The sequence below is a fragment of the Panthera onca genome, chromosome E1, assembly GCF_046562875.1.
Source record: "Panthera onca isolate mPanOnc1 chromosome E1, mPanOnc1 haplotype 2, whole genome shotgun sequence".
Classification (NCBI taxonomy): domain Eukaryota; kingdom Metazoa; phylum Chordata; class Mammalia; order Carnivora; family Felidae; genus Panthera; species Panthera onca.
This window is the reverse complement of record NC_138352.1, coordinates 1,447,370-1,463,084: the sequence shown is the minus strand read 5'-3', so window position 1 is coordinate 1,463,084 and position 15,715 is coordinate 1,447,370. Positions and strand designations below refer to the sequence as shown.

The 15,715-nt window shown below is 47.1% G+C and overlaps 1 protein-coding gene across 2 annotated transcripts in view; it reads left to right on the top strand.

Annotated features, from left to right (window-relative positions):
• Nucleotides 1-15,715, top strand: part of ERN1 (endoplasmic reticulum to nucleus signaling 1) — a 78,709-nt gene that overhangs the window by 33,265 nt on the left and 29,729 nt on the right. For both annotated transcript variants that reach the window (XM_078438296.2, XM_078438295.2), the window contains exons 3-4: nt 11,772-11,805; nt 12,789-12,861. In XM_078438296.2, coding sequence (XP_078294422.1) covers nt 11,772-11,805; nt 12,789-12,861 — 107 coding nt within the window. The remainder of the gene's footprint in view (nt 1-11,771; nt 11,806-12,788; nt 12,862-15,715) is intronic.

Below are 15,715 nucleotides of genomic sequence, written 5' to 3'. Positions count from 1 at the left end.
TAGGTCTGTGTCGAGATCCAGCTGTGAATGTTGAAGCACGTGAATAAAATCCTTTTTTGGCTGTAACTTCGTTGCCTGTCTTTTCATCTTGGCCTGACCGTACAAGGTTTGATGGCACTCTGGTTACTCACGAACGGATTCTGTGAAGCTCTGACGTCTTGAGAGGCGTTTGGGCTCAGGCCATAGCATTGAATTGTCTTGCCCTCCCCCGTTTAATTCTTTCACTGGTGATTATAGTGTGTGTGTTTAGGTCTGAGTGACTTCTGTCAGGGTGAAGGTGAGTAAGAACATGGTAGAATCCGACTGCCTCTGGAGTGGGAGCTTTTTCAGGTTCTTTGGCACGTCCCCATGATGCTCTCTGTTGAGCGTGACATCTGGTGACTCGCAGAGAAGACTTGTTACGTCCTGTCCCAGTTCAGGTGAGACCTGGAATTCGAGGGTTAGCTTTTGGTGAGATGTCCGCTTTAAAATGCTCTCCTTATCAAAGCTGAACTTTGAGAAACGTTGGAGACTTGCTACCTTACACGTTGGACCTCGCAACTTCAACGGGAACTTGAGGTTCAGATTGCAGAAGCACCTTTCCTTTGGGGGAGGAAGTGAGCTGCCGCTGGGGAGAAGCATTCCCTAACAGATTCACTTGAGTGCGTGGAACATATTTGGGGAAGCTTACCTTTTGAGTTCAGGGGGGGTGGATGGCCTTGTTTTACGAATGATTTCTGTAAGAAAAGAGTATTCGAACCGTAAGCATTTTCTTGAGGAGATGCCAGTGGTTCGTTGCATTCAGACCAGCCAGTCTAGCTTCACTGTCTTCTAGGATTAAAATCCCCATGTCCTCCTGAGGTCCTTTTTGTCCCCTGCGTTTTTTTCATCAGAACTAAGTTCTCTTGATACGTTCCCCCTCCCCAGCACCGGTGCAGGCCGCTGTCGCCTCCCTCACTGCGCTTTTTGACTCCTTCCCTGTCTTGTTCACTTTGTGCCCTGACGCCTGCCCATCTGACCTGCCTTCGGAGGACTCCGATCCCGTCTCTCTTTTGCTCGGAAGCCTCCAGTCGGCCCCTGGTTAGCACCCACCATGTCAGTGTTGTCACAGCATTCTCCTCCATGGCCTCGCTGCCTCCTGTCCAGCCTTACCGTCACTGCTTCTCAGAAGGAACACTTTGTATTCGCCAAGGCTGTGTCCTCGTTGCCACGGATAGGGTGATGCTTCTTCACTCATGCTGTCAGGTCCTCGCCACCCTCTGAGCCAGCCTTCGTTACGAAGTCTTTCTTCCCCGAGTACACAAGCCCTCAGCGACTTCCCTCGCCTGGGAAGTCCTGTGGTGTGTGCCACATGCTTCGGCAGTTCATCAGATACCGTTCGTGCACATCGGCTGTACCGATGCCTTTCTTTATCCCACACAGCGTGGAGCAGAGAATCAAGCTAATAGCAGACGCTCTGTCTTTGCTCTTGAGACGTGTGTGGTAAATCTCAACAGATAATTACTAAGAGTGGGGTTGTCATACTCTTCCTCAGAGAGAACGGGAGAGAGGGAAGGACAAGGCTCTTGAATATTTGGTATATGAGGAGGCTTCGTTCCTGGGTTTCTTTGGTCCATAAATACCTTTTAGAAGGGCCAGCCCAGAAGTGTTCAAATCATTGCTAGAGGTGTACTTAGAAGGGGCTGGTATGGAGAATTTCAAATATTTTGTGACATCTGAGATGTACCTAGAGAAGTCCTCTACTCAGAGAGGAAGCGGGTTTTAAATGCAAGGGGTGTAGGGGTCAGCCAGGTGGTTGTGCTTTGGAAAGGAGAGTGAGGTGGGGCAGGGCAGAAAAGCCAGTGCTCGTCTAGATTCCGCCAGAGAAGCAGTGTGTTCCAGAAATATCAGCGCTTATCTGAGGAAGAGAAGAGAATGATCTTGTAAGGTTCCTTGAGCTCCAGTCAGATGGGCAACCTGTTCTTGTGGCTTCTGTAATCAAAGGAATCTACTCCCTCCCACGTGGAAGAAAGTCTGCCCAGAGCTACCTCCATGGAGAGGCCATTAAATGTGGGCTCTGTTTTGAAAGACCTACTTAAATTTTGGTTGACTTCGTCAGAGACATTTTTCTGTTTTGCTGACTTCTCACCCCCATGTCTTCCCACATCCTCACCAGTTTTGCTAAGCACGTTAGGGAGGCCTGTGGCAGTGCTGACAAGATCTTTCTTGCTCTTTGAGTGGGTTTCCCTCCAGTCCCTTCAAACCCTGTGACATTGTAGGATCGGACTTCACTTCAGAAAGTGAAGGTTTAGGGTGCCTGGCTGACTCGGTCAGTAGAGCATGTGACTCTTGGTCTCAGGTTCATGAGTTTGAGCCCCACGTTGGGTGTAGAGATTACTAAAAAAAAAAAAAAAAAAAAAAAAAAAAAAAAAAAAAAAAAGTGAAGGTTTATAATTCAAGTGAATGCAGGAGAAATAGGCCTTTCTTCTGAACATATTGGAAAGGCTTTCCTTGCTTGAATGACTTCTTTTTCTTGGCTTCTCTCTTTTTAAAAAATTTATCATTTTAGAAAAACTTCCAACACATGCAAAAGTGTAGAATAGTATCGTGAAACCCTCATGCAACCAGCACCCAGGTTCAGTAGTGATCAACATGTGGCAGGCAGTCCCCTTCCTCATCTCCTTCATTATTCTGAAGCAAATACCATATCATTCCCCCCCCCATACATTTAAACAATTTTTAAATGTGAGTGAACACACCAAACTGTGCCTGGCAGCTCTCTTTAGCTTTTATCACATAGGTTTCTCTGTGGAAAAGTCCTTTTCGTTAGAAAAAACTTGTCGGAATGACACTATGACATACAGGACTGAATATCTTAAATCACGGATTTCCTTTCATTCTGCAGAGAGTATTGTCTACTAAATATGAGGGGAGCAGAGACCTGGACGGCAGCTACCCCAGAGTTCACTCTCTGATTACTCATTAAACCGTACATAAGCTTTATGTACTTTTCTGTGTATATTTCACTTTTTATGTACGTGATGTAGATGGTCCCTGTCCTTCAACATGCTTAAACTTCAGTCCAGCCCCCAGATATTTGAAAGGCCACCTGCACCAACACACCAGCCCTGGAGAAGCGTGATCAATGCATCCTAAGAACATACCCAGTGCGGTGGGTGGCCACTGTCTGATTTCCTGGAGGAGGAGGGCATTTGAACTGGCCCTGATGAACAAGCAGATTTAGATAGCTAAAGAGGAACAGGCAGTGATGAGCACAGAGACCAGCATGAAAGCACAGGGGTGTTCTGGGAAGAGACTGGATTGAAAGAGAGTCATGGAGTAGAATCGGGCCTGCGTTTTGCACAGCCTTGAGCGCATAGGCCTGTGACTCCCAAACCATCCCGAGGGGCCCTGGGGGCCGCGGTAAACTCACAGAGGCACTGCAACTTGTTTTCAAGTTTTGAGAGAAGCATAGCAGTACTCAACAAACAAATGTCAGACACCCTGTTCGAGATAGTTTGGGGTTTCAACATCAGCTTGTGCTGCTTTCCTTTCAACGACGTATCTTTGCAAGGCTGAATTTTTGGTGGTTGCTGTAATAAAATTCAAACACCACATGAAAAGCAATGCGGAATGGTAATGAGGGTGGCAGTGTCTAATCCGATTATAAGGTTTGGAATATGTGTGGCACCCAGCAGGGACACATCCCATTAGTAAGTAGTTATGGTTAAGAATGAAATAGTTTTCTTTCCATTTACATGTATTCCTTTGTTTCAAGTGGCTTTGAAGTTGCTAGTCCCTACATATTTAGGCCATTTGGAACTAACTGCTTAATAAATGGAACTGTTAGGCATTTCTTTTTTGCCCAAGGCCCTATGAAGAATTTACTGACACACGAAGGGTGTTGTGAACCAAGAAAGTTTGGGAACCTCTGACTCGAGCCACAGAGATGGAAGGTATTCCGTAGGCAGAGGGAGGAAGGAACCATTGTAGGGGTTTATGTGGAGGAAAGACGTGAACAGATTTGCCTGTGCCAGGCCCTTGCAGACAGTAGGTAGAATGCATGTCCAAAAGCCCAAGATGCCAAGATCTGAGACAGGAAGCTGGTTAGGAGACTGCTAGGTAGACCCAGTGAGATGATGGCTGCCTAGTTTTGGCAGTGGTAAAGGAGGACGTAGGTTTTGAGAAATGTGTGCTGGGTCGAATCTTACATGACTCAGCATCTAGTTGAATGGGAGCGGGTTAGAATTAAGGGGAGAGTCGAGGACAGCTCTGTGTTTCCGGATTGTGTGACAGGGCAGGAGTGGGGCTGGCCAGCCAATCTGGGAATGTAAAGGAGGATCAGGTTTCGGGGGGGTGTGACCTCAGGGTTGAGATACCGTAAGCAGCTCGAAGTGGGGCTGAGTCATGGATTCCACGGGAAGACGTCGTCAGATGCCATGTGGAAACCTAATAATAAGGATTTGCAAGTGTTAGATTTGGTTACTGGAACTGGACAGTGGCAGTTCTGGTCTTACTCCGAGGGTAGGGGCCAGAGAGCCGTGAGGTGAGAAAGACACAGAAGGCGAGAAGGTGAAATAAGATCCAGGATAATGGTTTCCTAGTTAAGAACTCAAATTCCCTGGCCTTACCCACAGAATCAGCTTCCTGGGGGAAGGACCCAGGAACCGACATTTAAAAAACCATAGGGAAACTTATCCTCTGCTGGTGGGCACCTAAAATAGCACGACCATTTTGTTTTGTTTTGTTTTGTTTTGTTTTTAACATTTATTTATTTTTGAGACAGAGAGAGACAGAGCATGAACGAGGGAGGGGCAGAGAGAGAGGGAGACACAGAATCGGAAGCAGGCTCCAGGCTCTGAGCCATCAGCCCAGAGCCTGATGCGGGGCTCGAACTCACGGACCGCGAGATCGTGACCTGAGCCGAAGTCGGACGTTCAACCGACTGAGCCACCCAGGCGCCCCTAGCACGACCATTTTGAAGCGCCGTGTGACAGCTCCTTGTCGAGTCCCATGTAAACAATATGGCTCCACGTTCCAGGTATTTTCCCAACAGAAATGAAAACGTAGGTCCCAGCGAAAACTTGTACCATAAATGTTCATAGCTGCTTTAGTCTCATTTTCCAGCCCCAAACTGGAAAGTGTCCCTCAGCAGATAAATTATAGCATATCCACACAGTGGAACACTGTTTAGCAATATAAAAGGACAGACCATGATACATGTGACGATGTAGATGAATCTCAAAAACATGATGCAAAGAAGGAAGCCAGACACCCAAGAGAACCTAACGTATGAACTGGGTTTGTGCAATTTTAGAACAAACACAACGAACCTGTCAGTGTTTATGTGGGGGTGAGAGTTGGTGCGTGAGAAGATGCTTTGGAGTGATGGGAATGTTCTAGGGTGTAAGGGTGGTTACGTGGATATGTATGTTTCTCAAGACTCGTTGAATCGTACCCTTAAAGTGGCTGCCTTAGGAGAGAAAGAAGAGCGTGTGCCAAAGAGAAGGGGGAGCCCAGAGGTTTAGTGTGTTTGTGGGCTGAGGGGAAGGAGTTAGCCAGGCAGAGGAGGACCTGTGGGTCCTTGGAGACATGGTACCACCTGGGGGCTGGGCAGTATCTATGAATATGGAGGTGGACGCATTGTCTCTGTATGGAGAAGTGAAGAGTGGGATTGGGCAAACTTGAGGAGAAAGGTAGGAATTTTGGGAGAGCTCACTCTGTCCCCTCTTATTCCTCCTGTGCCACAGAAGGCAGAATCGGGTGTGGAGGGAAGGAGGCCTTGAGGCAAGGAGTGCAAGTTTGAAAGAGGCCAACCAGGAAATAGACAAGTGTGCCTCCTACAGCATGGGGCCCAGTGGGCCATAGATGTAGAATGGTTTTTCCAAGAGTGACTGTAGTGTTTTCTTCAGCACAACTCAGAGCCTGAGTGGAGGAAAGGGGATTGCACAGTAGATTTTGGGGTGACGGATGGTAGAGCATATCTGCTGGATTATTAAAAGTAATTAATGATGGGGGCACCTGGGGTTAAGCTTCCGACTTCGGCTCAGGTCAAGATTTCGCGGTCCGTGAGTTTGAGCCCCGTGTCGGGCTCTGTGCTGACAGCTCAGAGCCTGGAGTCGTCTTCAGATCCTGTGTCTTCCTCTCTCTCTCTCTGACCCTCCCCTGCTCGCACTCTGTCTGTCTCTCTCTCAAAAATAAACGTTAAAAAAAAAAAAAAAAGTAATTGGTAATGGATGTCCAGGCTGGGCACGAATAGAAGTAGGAAATAAACTAACATGTAGTGATTGCTCCATTCAGTCAATATATTGAGCACCCCTCTGTGCCAGGCACTGTTTTAGGTGTTCAGAATATGGCAGACAACAAAAGACAAATCCCAGCCCTTATGTAGCTAATAGTAGCTAGAGTCAGGCATTTATTTATTTGTTAAGTTTATTTATTTACTTTGAGAGAGAAAGTGAGCATAAGCAGGTGAGAGGTGGGGAGAGGGAGAGAGAGAATCCCAGGCAGCCTCTGCACCGTCAGCGCAGCACCCAACACGGAGCCCGTGAGATCATGACCTGAGCGGAAATCAAGAGTTGGACACTTAACCAACTGAGGCACCCAGGCTCCCCAGAGTCAGACAGAGTAAGTAATGTACTGTACTTCAGAGGTGGTAAGTGTTGTGGAGAAAAATCAAGTAGGGAAGAGGGGTAGGGAATCCTTGGGGGGGGGGGGGGGGGGCGGTAAGAGGTGGTCATGGAAGACCTCTCTGAGATGGTGATATTTAATCAAAGACGTGGGCAGAGGGGGCAGCAAATGCAAAGGCCCTGAGGCAGGGACAGGCTAGACGGTATTTGAGGAATACAAGGAGGCCAGCTCGGCTGGAATAAGCAAGGAGGAAATAGTGGGAGAGCGTTAGAGGGTGGGAGAGTGGAATTGTGTAGGATTTGCAGGCCACCGTGTGGCCATTGACTTTTTGAGTGAGATGGGGACCACCAAAGGTTTTGAGTAGAGAGTACTCTGACTTCTGTCCTTAAAAGGATCGCTGTTCTCTGTGTCAAGGCACAGACTTAAAGTCTTGACAAACATTTCATCCTATTTAACCCACCTAGAGATGCCTCATGAGGTTGGTATTATTATCTCTCTGGGGTTTTTCCTTTATTGATGAAGAAATTCAGGCCCAGAGAGATTAGATAATTTTGCTGAGGTCACTCGGCTGGTAACTGGCAGAGCTAGGATTTAAGCATAGACTCGGCTGAATCCAAAGGCCACATAGGCTAGACTCCTTGAGAGGGAAGGGGCTTTGATGATGTTGGAGGGATATTGGGTGTAGGAAACAAAGTGATGATTATTATAGACATAGACCCTCAAGTTTGGCGACCGATGAGATGTATTGGGGAGAAATGAGTGTCAGCAGAGTCATTGGAGCCTGTCTGCCTTCCAAGAGAATAGTGGGCCGTTAACAAAATAGGGTAATCAAGAGTAGAAGTTGATCTGAGGTAAAAGACGGAGGGCATGACTTTGGGCAGGTGGTAGCTGAGTTCTGGTAGGAAATAGTGGAAGTGTCCAGTTGATCCAGAAAGAAGAGCTCAGGAAATGGGGGCCCTGGACTCTCCCCATGTAGGCTGAAGTTACGGAGATGGGTGTGTTCTCTGAGAGAACTCAGGGGAGCACCCGGAAATGTTCCTCCCTGTTGGGAGTAGAGAAAGAGGGCGCCAAGAGGGGGGGGGCCAGAAATCAGGCTGTGCAGGGCCACAGAGGCTGAAGGGCGGGATACCCGAGGGGCGGGGCGAGCCACAGAGTGGGAAGTGGCAGTGGAGGGGCTGCCTCCGACTGCGTGGTCCGGGGCAGTGGGCACGTGGGATTGCCCAAATGGTCGAGAAGCGGCAGAAAGGGTGGGTGGGGCCGTTGGTGGTGCTGGATGGAGCCACGAAGGCCCGTAGCTCAGGAGGGGAGCGGAGTCGAGTCCACGTGTGGCCCAGTCCCGAGGGAGAGGGCATGAGGTCCCAGACAGGACAGAATGGAGAACGAAGGTGAAAGAGGTATTCGTGGAACGACGAAAATTCACATCTTTTGGAAATAAAAATGTCCTTAGGAACTTGGGCAAAAGGAAGGGTGTAAACATCTGTTTTGAGCCATTTCTGTCCCGGGTTAAAAAGGAGGATTCAATTAGCACAGCAGTAGCAATGAGTTGTCACATAACCTCCCCCACGTTTCTCTGGGTGTGAAGACTGGGCCGTTTCGGGCTCGAGCTGGAGCCACTAGGAAATCGGGTCCCGTCCAGCGTTTGTTCCCTGGGGAGCAGTGAGGAGGTTTCTTCCTGCCCAAGTCAGTTCCTCCTCTGAGATCCTTGCCTTTACCTTGAGTTACACCTGTTTTCGTGCTTGTGAAGTAACCTCCTCTCCCACCCCCACCCCCTGCTTTTTTTTTCCTTCTGAAAGTAAAACAGCTTTATGAGATGGCTTTTATCCTTATCAGTCTCCATATAGATAGAGCGGTTTATTCTGGAGCAGTGTTTGTTTATAGCCTTATAGTTAGGCCAGGTTTCTGTTCACATGGCTGAATTGTTTGTTTACTTTTTTTTTTTTTTTTAAAGCAAGAATCTTGCCTGATACACATTCTCGTTATTAAACAAAAACAACCACTTTTTCACGTTGGGCTTTCGTTGCACATTTTCAGATGACGCCGCTTTTATTTTGCTGGCTTTCCAAATATTTTTATCTTTAACCTTTCACGTTATGGGAAATTTCGAGCGTCGGTAGAAGCCAAGCGACTCCCCACCAGTCCCACATTCGTCTGTAACAGTTACCAGCAGGCGGCCAGTTTTTGTTTTATCTGCCCTCCCCACTCCTCATGTGGGTTTTTTTTTTTTTCTGTAGTATTTTAAAGCAAATCTCGGATTCAAGCGATTCTTCAAGAAACAAACAAACAAATGGGGCGCCTGGGTGGCTCAGTCGGTTAAGCGTCCGACTTCAGCTCAGGTCACGATCTCGCGGTCCGCGAGTTCGAGCCCCGCGTCGGGCTCTGGGCTGACGGCTCAGAGCCTGGAGCCTGCTTCCGATTCTCTGTCTCCCTCTCTCTCTGCCCCTCCCCCGTTCATGCTCTGTCTCTCTCTGTCCCAAAAAAAAATAAACGTTAAAAACAAACAAACAAACAAAAACCCTAGGGCCTAGGTCACTGCCGTCCCTCAGAAGCCAAGCAGCGCTTGCTCGCCTGTCAGAGCTGATGTAATTAATTAATGGTGGTGCTGTTACCTGGCCTACGACTCCACGCATGTTCCTTCCAGGGACCTTATTTTACCGAGTGGGTGGGAATGCTAAGCCGACCTTCCTCTCCTCTTAAGCCCAGAGAAAGCACAGATCCTCAACAGCCGCGTAGCTGTCCCACTGGTCAGCTCCCGCCGAGGGCCTGTGCCTTCACTGGACACTGAACCTGTCTGGTGCAGGACACGTTTGGGGACTTGAGGCCTCAGTGTCAGGTGACCCGTGGACGACCTCTCGAAAACCAGGAAAATCCGCAGCTGAAGGCAAGACCCTGAGAGTGAGCCGGTGCCCGTACGGCAAAGATAAGCCTGCGAACAGGACTCGAAATCCTGTCAGTCTCCGTGTCTCATTTCTGGTGAAAGTGCTAGAATCTGGCAGTGTCTCCTCTTCCTCTGTGTGTGTGTCTGTGACGCCTTGAAGCAGCTGAAACGGACAACAAAGATGCCTCCCGACTGCCGTGTTTTCTTTGGAATGTGGCATTCCTGCTTTTCCTGGCTTGTGTGGCGCCAGGGCTGTGTAGAAGTAGCGGGTTATAATTGCACCTTGACTTTTTTCGGTGGGGTGAACGCCGCGTGTCCGTATTTCCTGTCTCTTGCATCAGTCTGTTTGTACCGAGAAGTGATTAATGGGAACGATAAACGCAGGCTTACTAACTGAAAGTTCCTCCTGTTTCCTAAAATGTTTTTGGTTTAATGAATTGTTTGTTTGCCGCCCACAGACCACATGTTCTGTGCGGTCTGTGTGGCTTCTGTCACTGTGAACACCGTATGCTTTCATGTCAGAGCTGGGCTTGTAAAGCAGAGTCAACAGATGATAAGGCTTGAAAGCGTTTTCTTCATCTGAGAGTCCCAGGTGACTGGGGGAGTCAGGCAGCCGTCTGTCACCACATGCACAGCCAGTGGAGCCCGGAACCCTGTATCCAAAAGTCCTGTCCCAATATTAGCCCTCCTTACCCCCAGCTTTGAAGTGGCGGACGGTGGGTCTGTGTAGCCCGTGGGGCTTTGGTTGCTGGGAACCCCCTCACGACTGAGCTGCCTCATGCCTGTGGACTTTAGCCCTGGTCGTGTCACTGTGTTCTCATGCCGCCATTGACCCCAGGGAACCAGGAGCGTCCTCTTGATTCGTGCCTGGGAGAATCAGGAGAGAGAGAGATAATGCTGTTTTTGACTACTGCAGATAGAAAATTGACTTTGGGAAAACCCTTTTTTTTCCAGTGTAAAAAGTACTGCCTGTTGTTATACAAGTTTTGGGAAATAAAAAAAAAAAAGAGGGGGTCATGTATACTTCCAACAAATATAATTCACAATTAGCATTTTCTGCCTTTCTGTTTTTTTCTGTGCATTGAAGATTTTCTCCCCAGTTGCATTAATACTCTATGTGTAATGTTATCTTTTCTCTTGAACATCATAATATAAAGATTTGTACCTTTTTTAAAAAATTTTATAAGGCCTTCTAGAAGCTTTGATTTTCTGCCAAGTGGCCAGTCCTTAACTGAGCAGAAATCAAGAGTCGGATGCTCAACTGACTGAGCCACCAGGTGCCTCCTATTTTGTGTTGCTTTCAAACTAGATTTTATAGAAATGGATCAAAGGGAATCAAGGGAAACAAGCCCTTGGAGGCTCTAAGATTGCCCTGTTGCTGCCCCAAAGGGGCATTCATTTACCATTCAACAAAATTCTCATCAACAGGAAAGTTTATTCTTAAGTCATCGTTTTGATTTTCCTAATGGGAGTACCTAGTACCACGCCAGATATCTGACAGGGTGATCATTTAGGTTTTAAAAGTCCTTGATATGTCAGATAGTGACGTGTGACCCATTGTCCACCATGGGTTGTGACTGGTTCTTCCTTCAATGTCCATCCCCCAAGTTATGTGCACATTTCTTTTAAAAAAATTTTTTTTTAATGTTTATTTTTGAGAGAGAGGAAGACAGAGTGTGAATGGGGGAGGGGCAGAGAGAAAGGAAGATCCAGAGTCCAAAGCAGGCTCCGGGCTCTGAGCTGTCAGCACAGAGCCAGACATGGAGCTCGAAATCACAAACCATGAGATCAGGACCTGAGCTGAAATTGGACTTTAACCAACTGAGCCACTCAGGCACCACCCCCCCTTTTTTTTTTAATGTTTGTTTGTTTGTTTGTTTGTTTAGAGAGCTAGCAGGAGCAGAGGAGGGGCAGAGGGAGAGGGAGAGAGAGGAGGAAATCCCTAACAGGCTCCACACTGAGTGTGGAGTCTGACGTGGGGCTCGGTCTCAAGACTGTGCAAGATCATGACCTTAAGCTGAAATCAAGAGTCCGGTGCTTAACCAACTGAGCCACCCAGCTGCCCCTGTGTGTATGTTCCTTGACAGCAGTTTTCTTCTACTCTGTTCTCTATCCAGCCTCGGAGACCATCATAAGAGCCTACGTCTGTGTCTTTGGGTGTGTGTTTCCTAAAGTACCTTCACGTGCATTATCTCATGTAGGTAAATTTAAGTTATTGGTGTCACTCGTGAGTGAGTCCTGGGGGCTCTCTCGGAATCCCGATATTTTAAAGTCTGTCTGACGATGCCTTTGTTGTTCTTTTGCACAGATCCGGTTCTGCAGGTTCCAACGCATGTGGAAGAGTAAGTCTTCTGATTTGCTTAAGCACTTCCCTTTAATTCATTTTCTAAACTAGTCAATTAATATTTAGGAAGCTAGCTGTTGGGAGTACATTATGTGCATAAAGGTAAAGTATAATGAGAGTGCTGGAGACAGGAAGTCTTACAGGTTCTATGATCAGGAAAGGGTGGTCAGCTGCTGGGGTGGGTGGCAGAGGCAGGGATATTAAAAAGTCTGATGAAAGTCAAGTTGAGTTTTGAGCTTAAGCTGCCAAAGTCCTGCCAGAGGGTTTAGATCTCTCCCTCTTCACTGTGTCGCACCATGGAGGGGAAACATGGACGTGACCTGCTTGTGCGTTATGGCCCCAGCAGGATCTCACATGATGGGACATCCTAAGTACAGAAAAGATTCAGCAACAGGTTTCTGAGTGACTAGTCAGAGCGCAGACTTCAGAAGCTTAACGTGACCAAAGACCACGTTGTATCTGCTTCGTGAGGAGCCATGTACTGGACACCATCCATCTCCTTGGCAGGTCCTGTCCGATGTCAGGCTTTCAGAGTCTGCTTTTATTGCCTCCAGTTTAAAAATAAATGTTTGTTGAACACTGAAGGTAGATTTGTCCTACCTGTTTATGTACTGTTCCATGCTATTAAATATTGATTATTAAAGTTCTGTACACAATTGACTTGGAAACTGGAAAGCAGACTTACTGGGTCCTTTTCACTTATTTATCATCATCCAGGATGCTTTGACCAAAAGACAGTTTACTCTTCTGTGGTTTTTCGCTTTTTTTTTTTTTTTTTGCAGGTTGCTTTTTTCTGCTCAAACATAGCCTGTCACCATAGGGATATTTTATTTGTGGCTAAAAGTGAAAGAGCCGTGGGTGGAATTGTCTTATACGCACACATCCTCCCCCTTCTCCCAATCATGGCTTTGCATGGCTTTGATATTTTGTTTTGTGCCCTGGGCTGTAATTTATTATTGATACTCATTGCTTAATCTCTAGGCCTGCCTTCCTCCCAGATCCCAATGATGGCAGCCTGTATACACTTGGGGGCAAGAATAATGAAGGCCTGACGGTGAGTGCATTTAGCTTCTTTGTGTTCTTCAGAGGTTCCAGACCAGTGGTCCTCAACTGTCGCACACCGAGATCACCTGAGAGCTTAAAAAAAATTCCCGGAGATCCTAATTCAGGAGGTCTGCAGTGAGACCTGGGCATCAATATCTTTTTTACAGCTCCCTAAATGAGCTTTTAACTGGCAGCCAGAATTCAGCAGCATTGATCTAGACCAGCAGGTTCTCAAGGCCCAGCCAACACGCTAGAGGGGTACGATACTCCCTTTAACAGCAGGGCTTACTCCGACTAGTGATTTCAAATTGGGGGTGGAGGGTAGTTTGCAGCCCTGCCCACCTCCACCCGAGCAGACATCCCTTTACGAGGTAGGGGGGCAGGTGATGTTCCATTCCCAACTTTATCTGAGAATCTAGACCAGTGGTTCTCAACCTTAGGTACACATTGTAATAACCTGGAGAGCTCTAAACCAAACAAAAAAAGACTGAGTCTGGGTCCCAATCCCAAAAGCTTCCATTTAATTGATCTAGGTCATCAGGAATTTTTAAAAGCTCCCTAGATAAGAGAATTTAGAAACAGGCCCACATAGACGGGCACCTGATTTCTGACAGAGGTGTGGCTGCAGTGCAGTGGGGAAGGGTGGTCTTTCAGCAAGTGGTGAGTCACCTGGGATATCCACGTGGAAAAAGAAGCTGAGCTCTTGCCTCACACCAGACATACAGAACTCCGTTCCAGAGAGATTGCATGTCTAAGTGTGAAACGTAAAAACAAAACTTTAAGAAAAAAAAAGAAAGTAATGGAACATCTGCACGACCTTAGAGTAGGAAAAAATTTCTTGGATGAGATAAACAAAACAAAACAGAACCCCCCCCCCCCCCACTAATGAGAAAGGAAAAAAAAATAGATATATTGGACTATATTACAATTAAGAATTTTTCTTTGTTAAGAGACACCATTAAGAGAGGCAGGCCACAATGTACTTGAAGTACACCTATGACTCCAACAAAAGATTCATAGAACTCTTGGACGCTGCTGGTGAAAGTGCAACTTGGTATATCCGGTTTGGAAACTGGCAAAATCTCTAAAGCCTTATGACCCAGTTAATCCTTCCTGGGTCAGCGTTTACCCACAGAAGTGTCTGTGTCTATGTTCCCCAAAGGCAGGTACCAGATGTCCCACAGCATGATGCAGAATAACCAAAAAGTGAAAACTGTCCAAACAGCATCAATAGTGGACAGGATAAATAAATTATGGGATAGTGATACACCTTCAATGGTCTCCACCAGTGAGGACCAACGGCCTGTGACACTACCCAGGAGCATGGATAAACCTCACCAACGGGAGGTTGGACAAAAGATGATAAACCAGAAAGGCTACACGCTGAATGATTCATTTATGTAAAGCTCAGAGACAGGAAAAACCAGCCTATGCTGTTTTGAAGTCAGGATAATGATGGCCCTGGGAGGGGATGATTGGAAGAGAAGGCGAGGGCTTTCGGAGCGCTGGAAATGTTTTGCTGCTTCATGTGGATGCTGGTTACATGGGCTGGTTCACTTTGCAAAACTTAGCTGAGCTGTGCACTCAGTGTGCTGTTTGTATGTTCTGCTTCGATAGGAAATATTTTTTCAAAAGCCTCCAAGTGACTCTGACGTGCAGCTAAGGCCGAGAAGCAGCGGTCTAGACTATAAGTGGCTGTGAACTCTGATTGGCATATTCTGACATTGTTTTATGAACGCCTGTGACTGGAACAGATGGGAGGAGGGCAAGCCTTGTGGAGAGGTGTGTGTGTGTCTCACCTCGAACATCTCTCTCCACATTCCGGAGCCTGTTTCCGAAGCACTTTTTGCTAGACCCTGTGTGGGACTATCTGTAGAAGTTGTCTCCTGTTTCAGCAGCCCTCTGGGATACAGGTGTTATCCCATATAAGACATGTGGAAACCTCACCCACAGAAGTGAAGGAATGTGCCCAAGGCCAAAGCTTCAAGTGTTGGAACCGGCCTTGAGCTCTAACCTCCAAAGGATGCTTTGACCACCACCCTTCACACCTTCCTGTGTTCCGGGAGCAGGAGCGAGGGGTGTGTTTCCCCCTTGGGCCAGGGAGTCCTGTAGAGCTGTTTAGCAGACGCTACAGGATTCCAGACTGGAAGCCTTGCGATGACTTTCTGATTCTCCAAAACACCTGACAAAAATCCAGTCAGTCACGACAGCCTCTCTCTGGCATTTGTCCTTTTCTAAGGCTTCATTTAAGTGTTGGGATAATGGGAAAATCCAAACGATTGATTATTTAAAGTTCTGTTTGTTAAAGCTAGAGAGAAATCTTTTTCTTTTTTGGAGAAAAAGATGACAGTGTGGTAGAAGCAGGCATATGTATAGAATAGTTTCAAGAACACAGAATGTTCCAAAAATAAAGTATACTGAAACGAATGTTAACCAGAAGAACCCCTCAGATGTCAGCTGTGTGGACTCAGAAGAATCAGTTTTCTGATGAAATGCAGTTGAAACATGTGGATTCCTTTGAGTTTCTTTTCCTGGCGCCTACCATAATTTCTTTCTAATACTGAAAAAGGCTTAATTTTCTGTGTTTTTCAGTAGAGAATTATTTTCTGAAGCAAACATCAGAACTTCTTTTTCCACCCCAAGCTCCTGGGTCACCCACATAATGCTGACTTCTCCTTTCCCTTCAAGCTTCAGCTGGGTGCTGGGGTCGCTTCTCTTCAGAATGAATCTCTTGGCTCGCACACACTCTGAAAACATGTCATTCCACTCAGCCTCGCTGGCTCTGGGTCAGTTTTCCAAGACAAGAGAATTCTTTCTGTCCACTCCTCCCCCCTCCCCCCCCCCCCCCGCCCCAAATTTCAAAG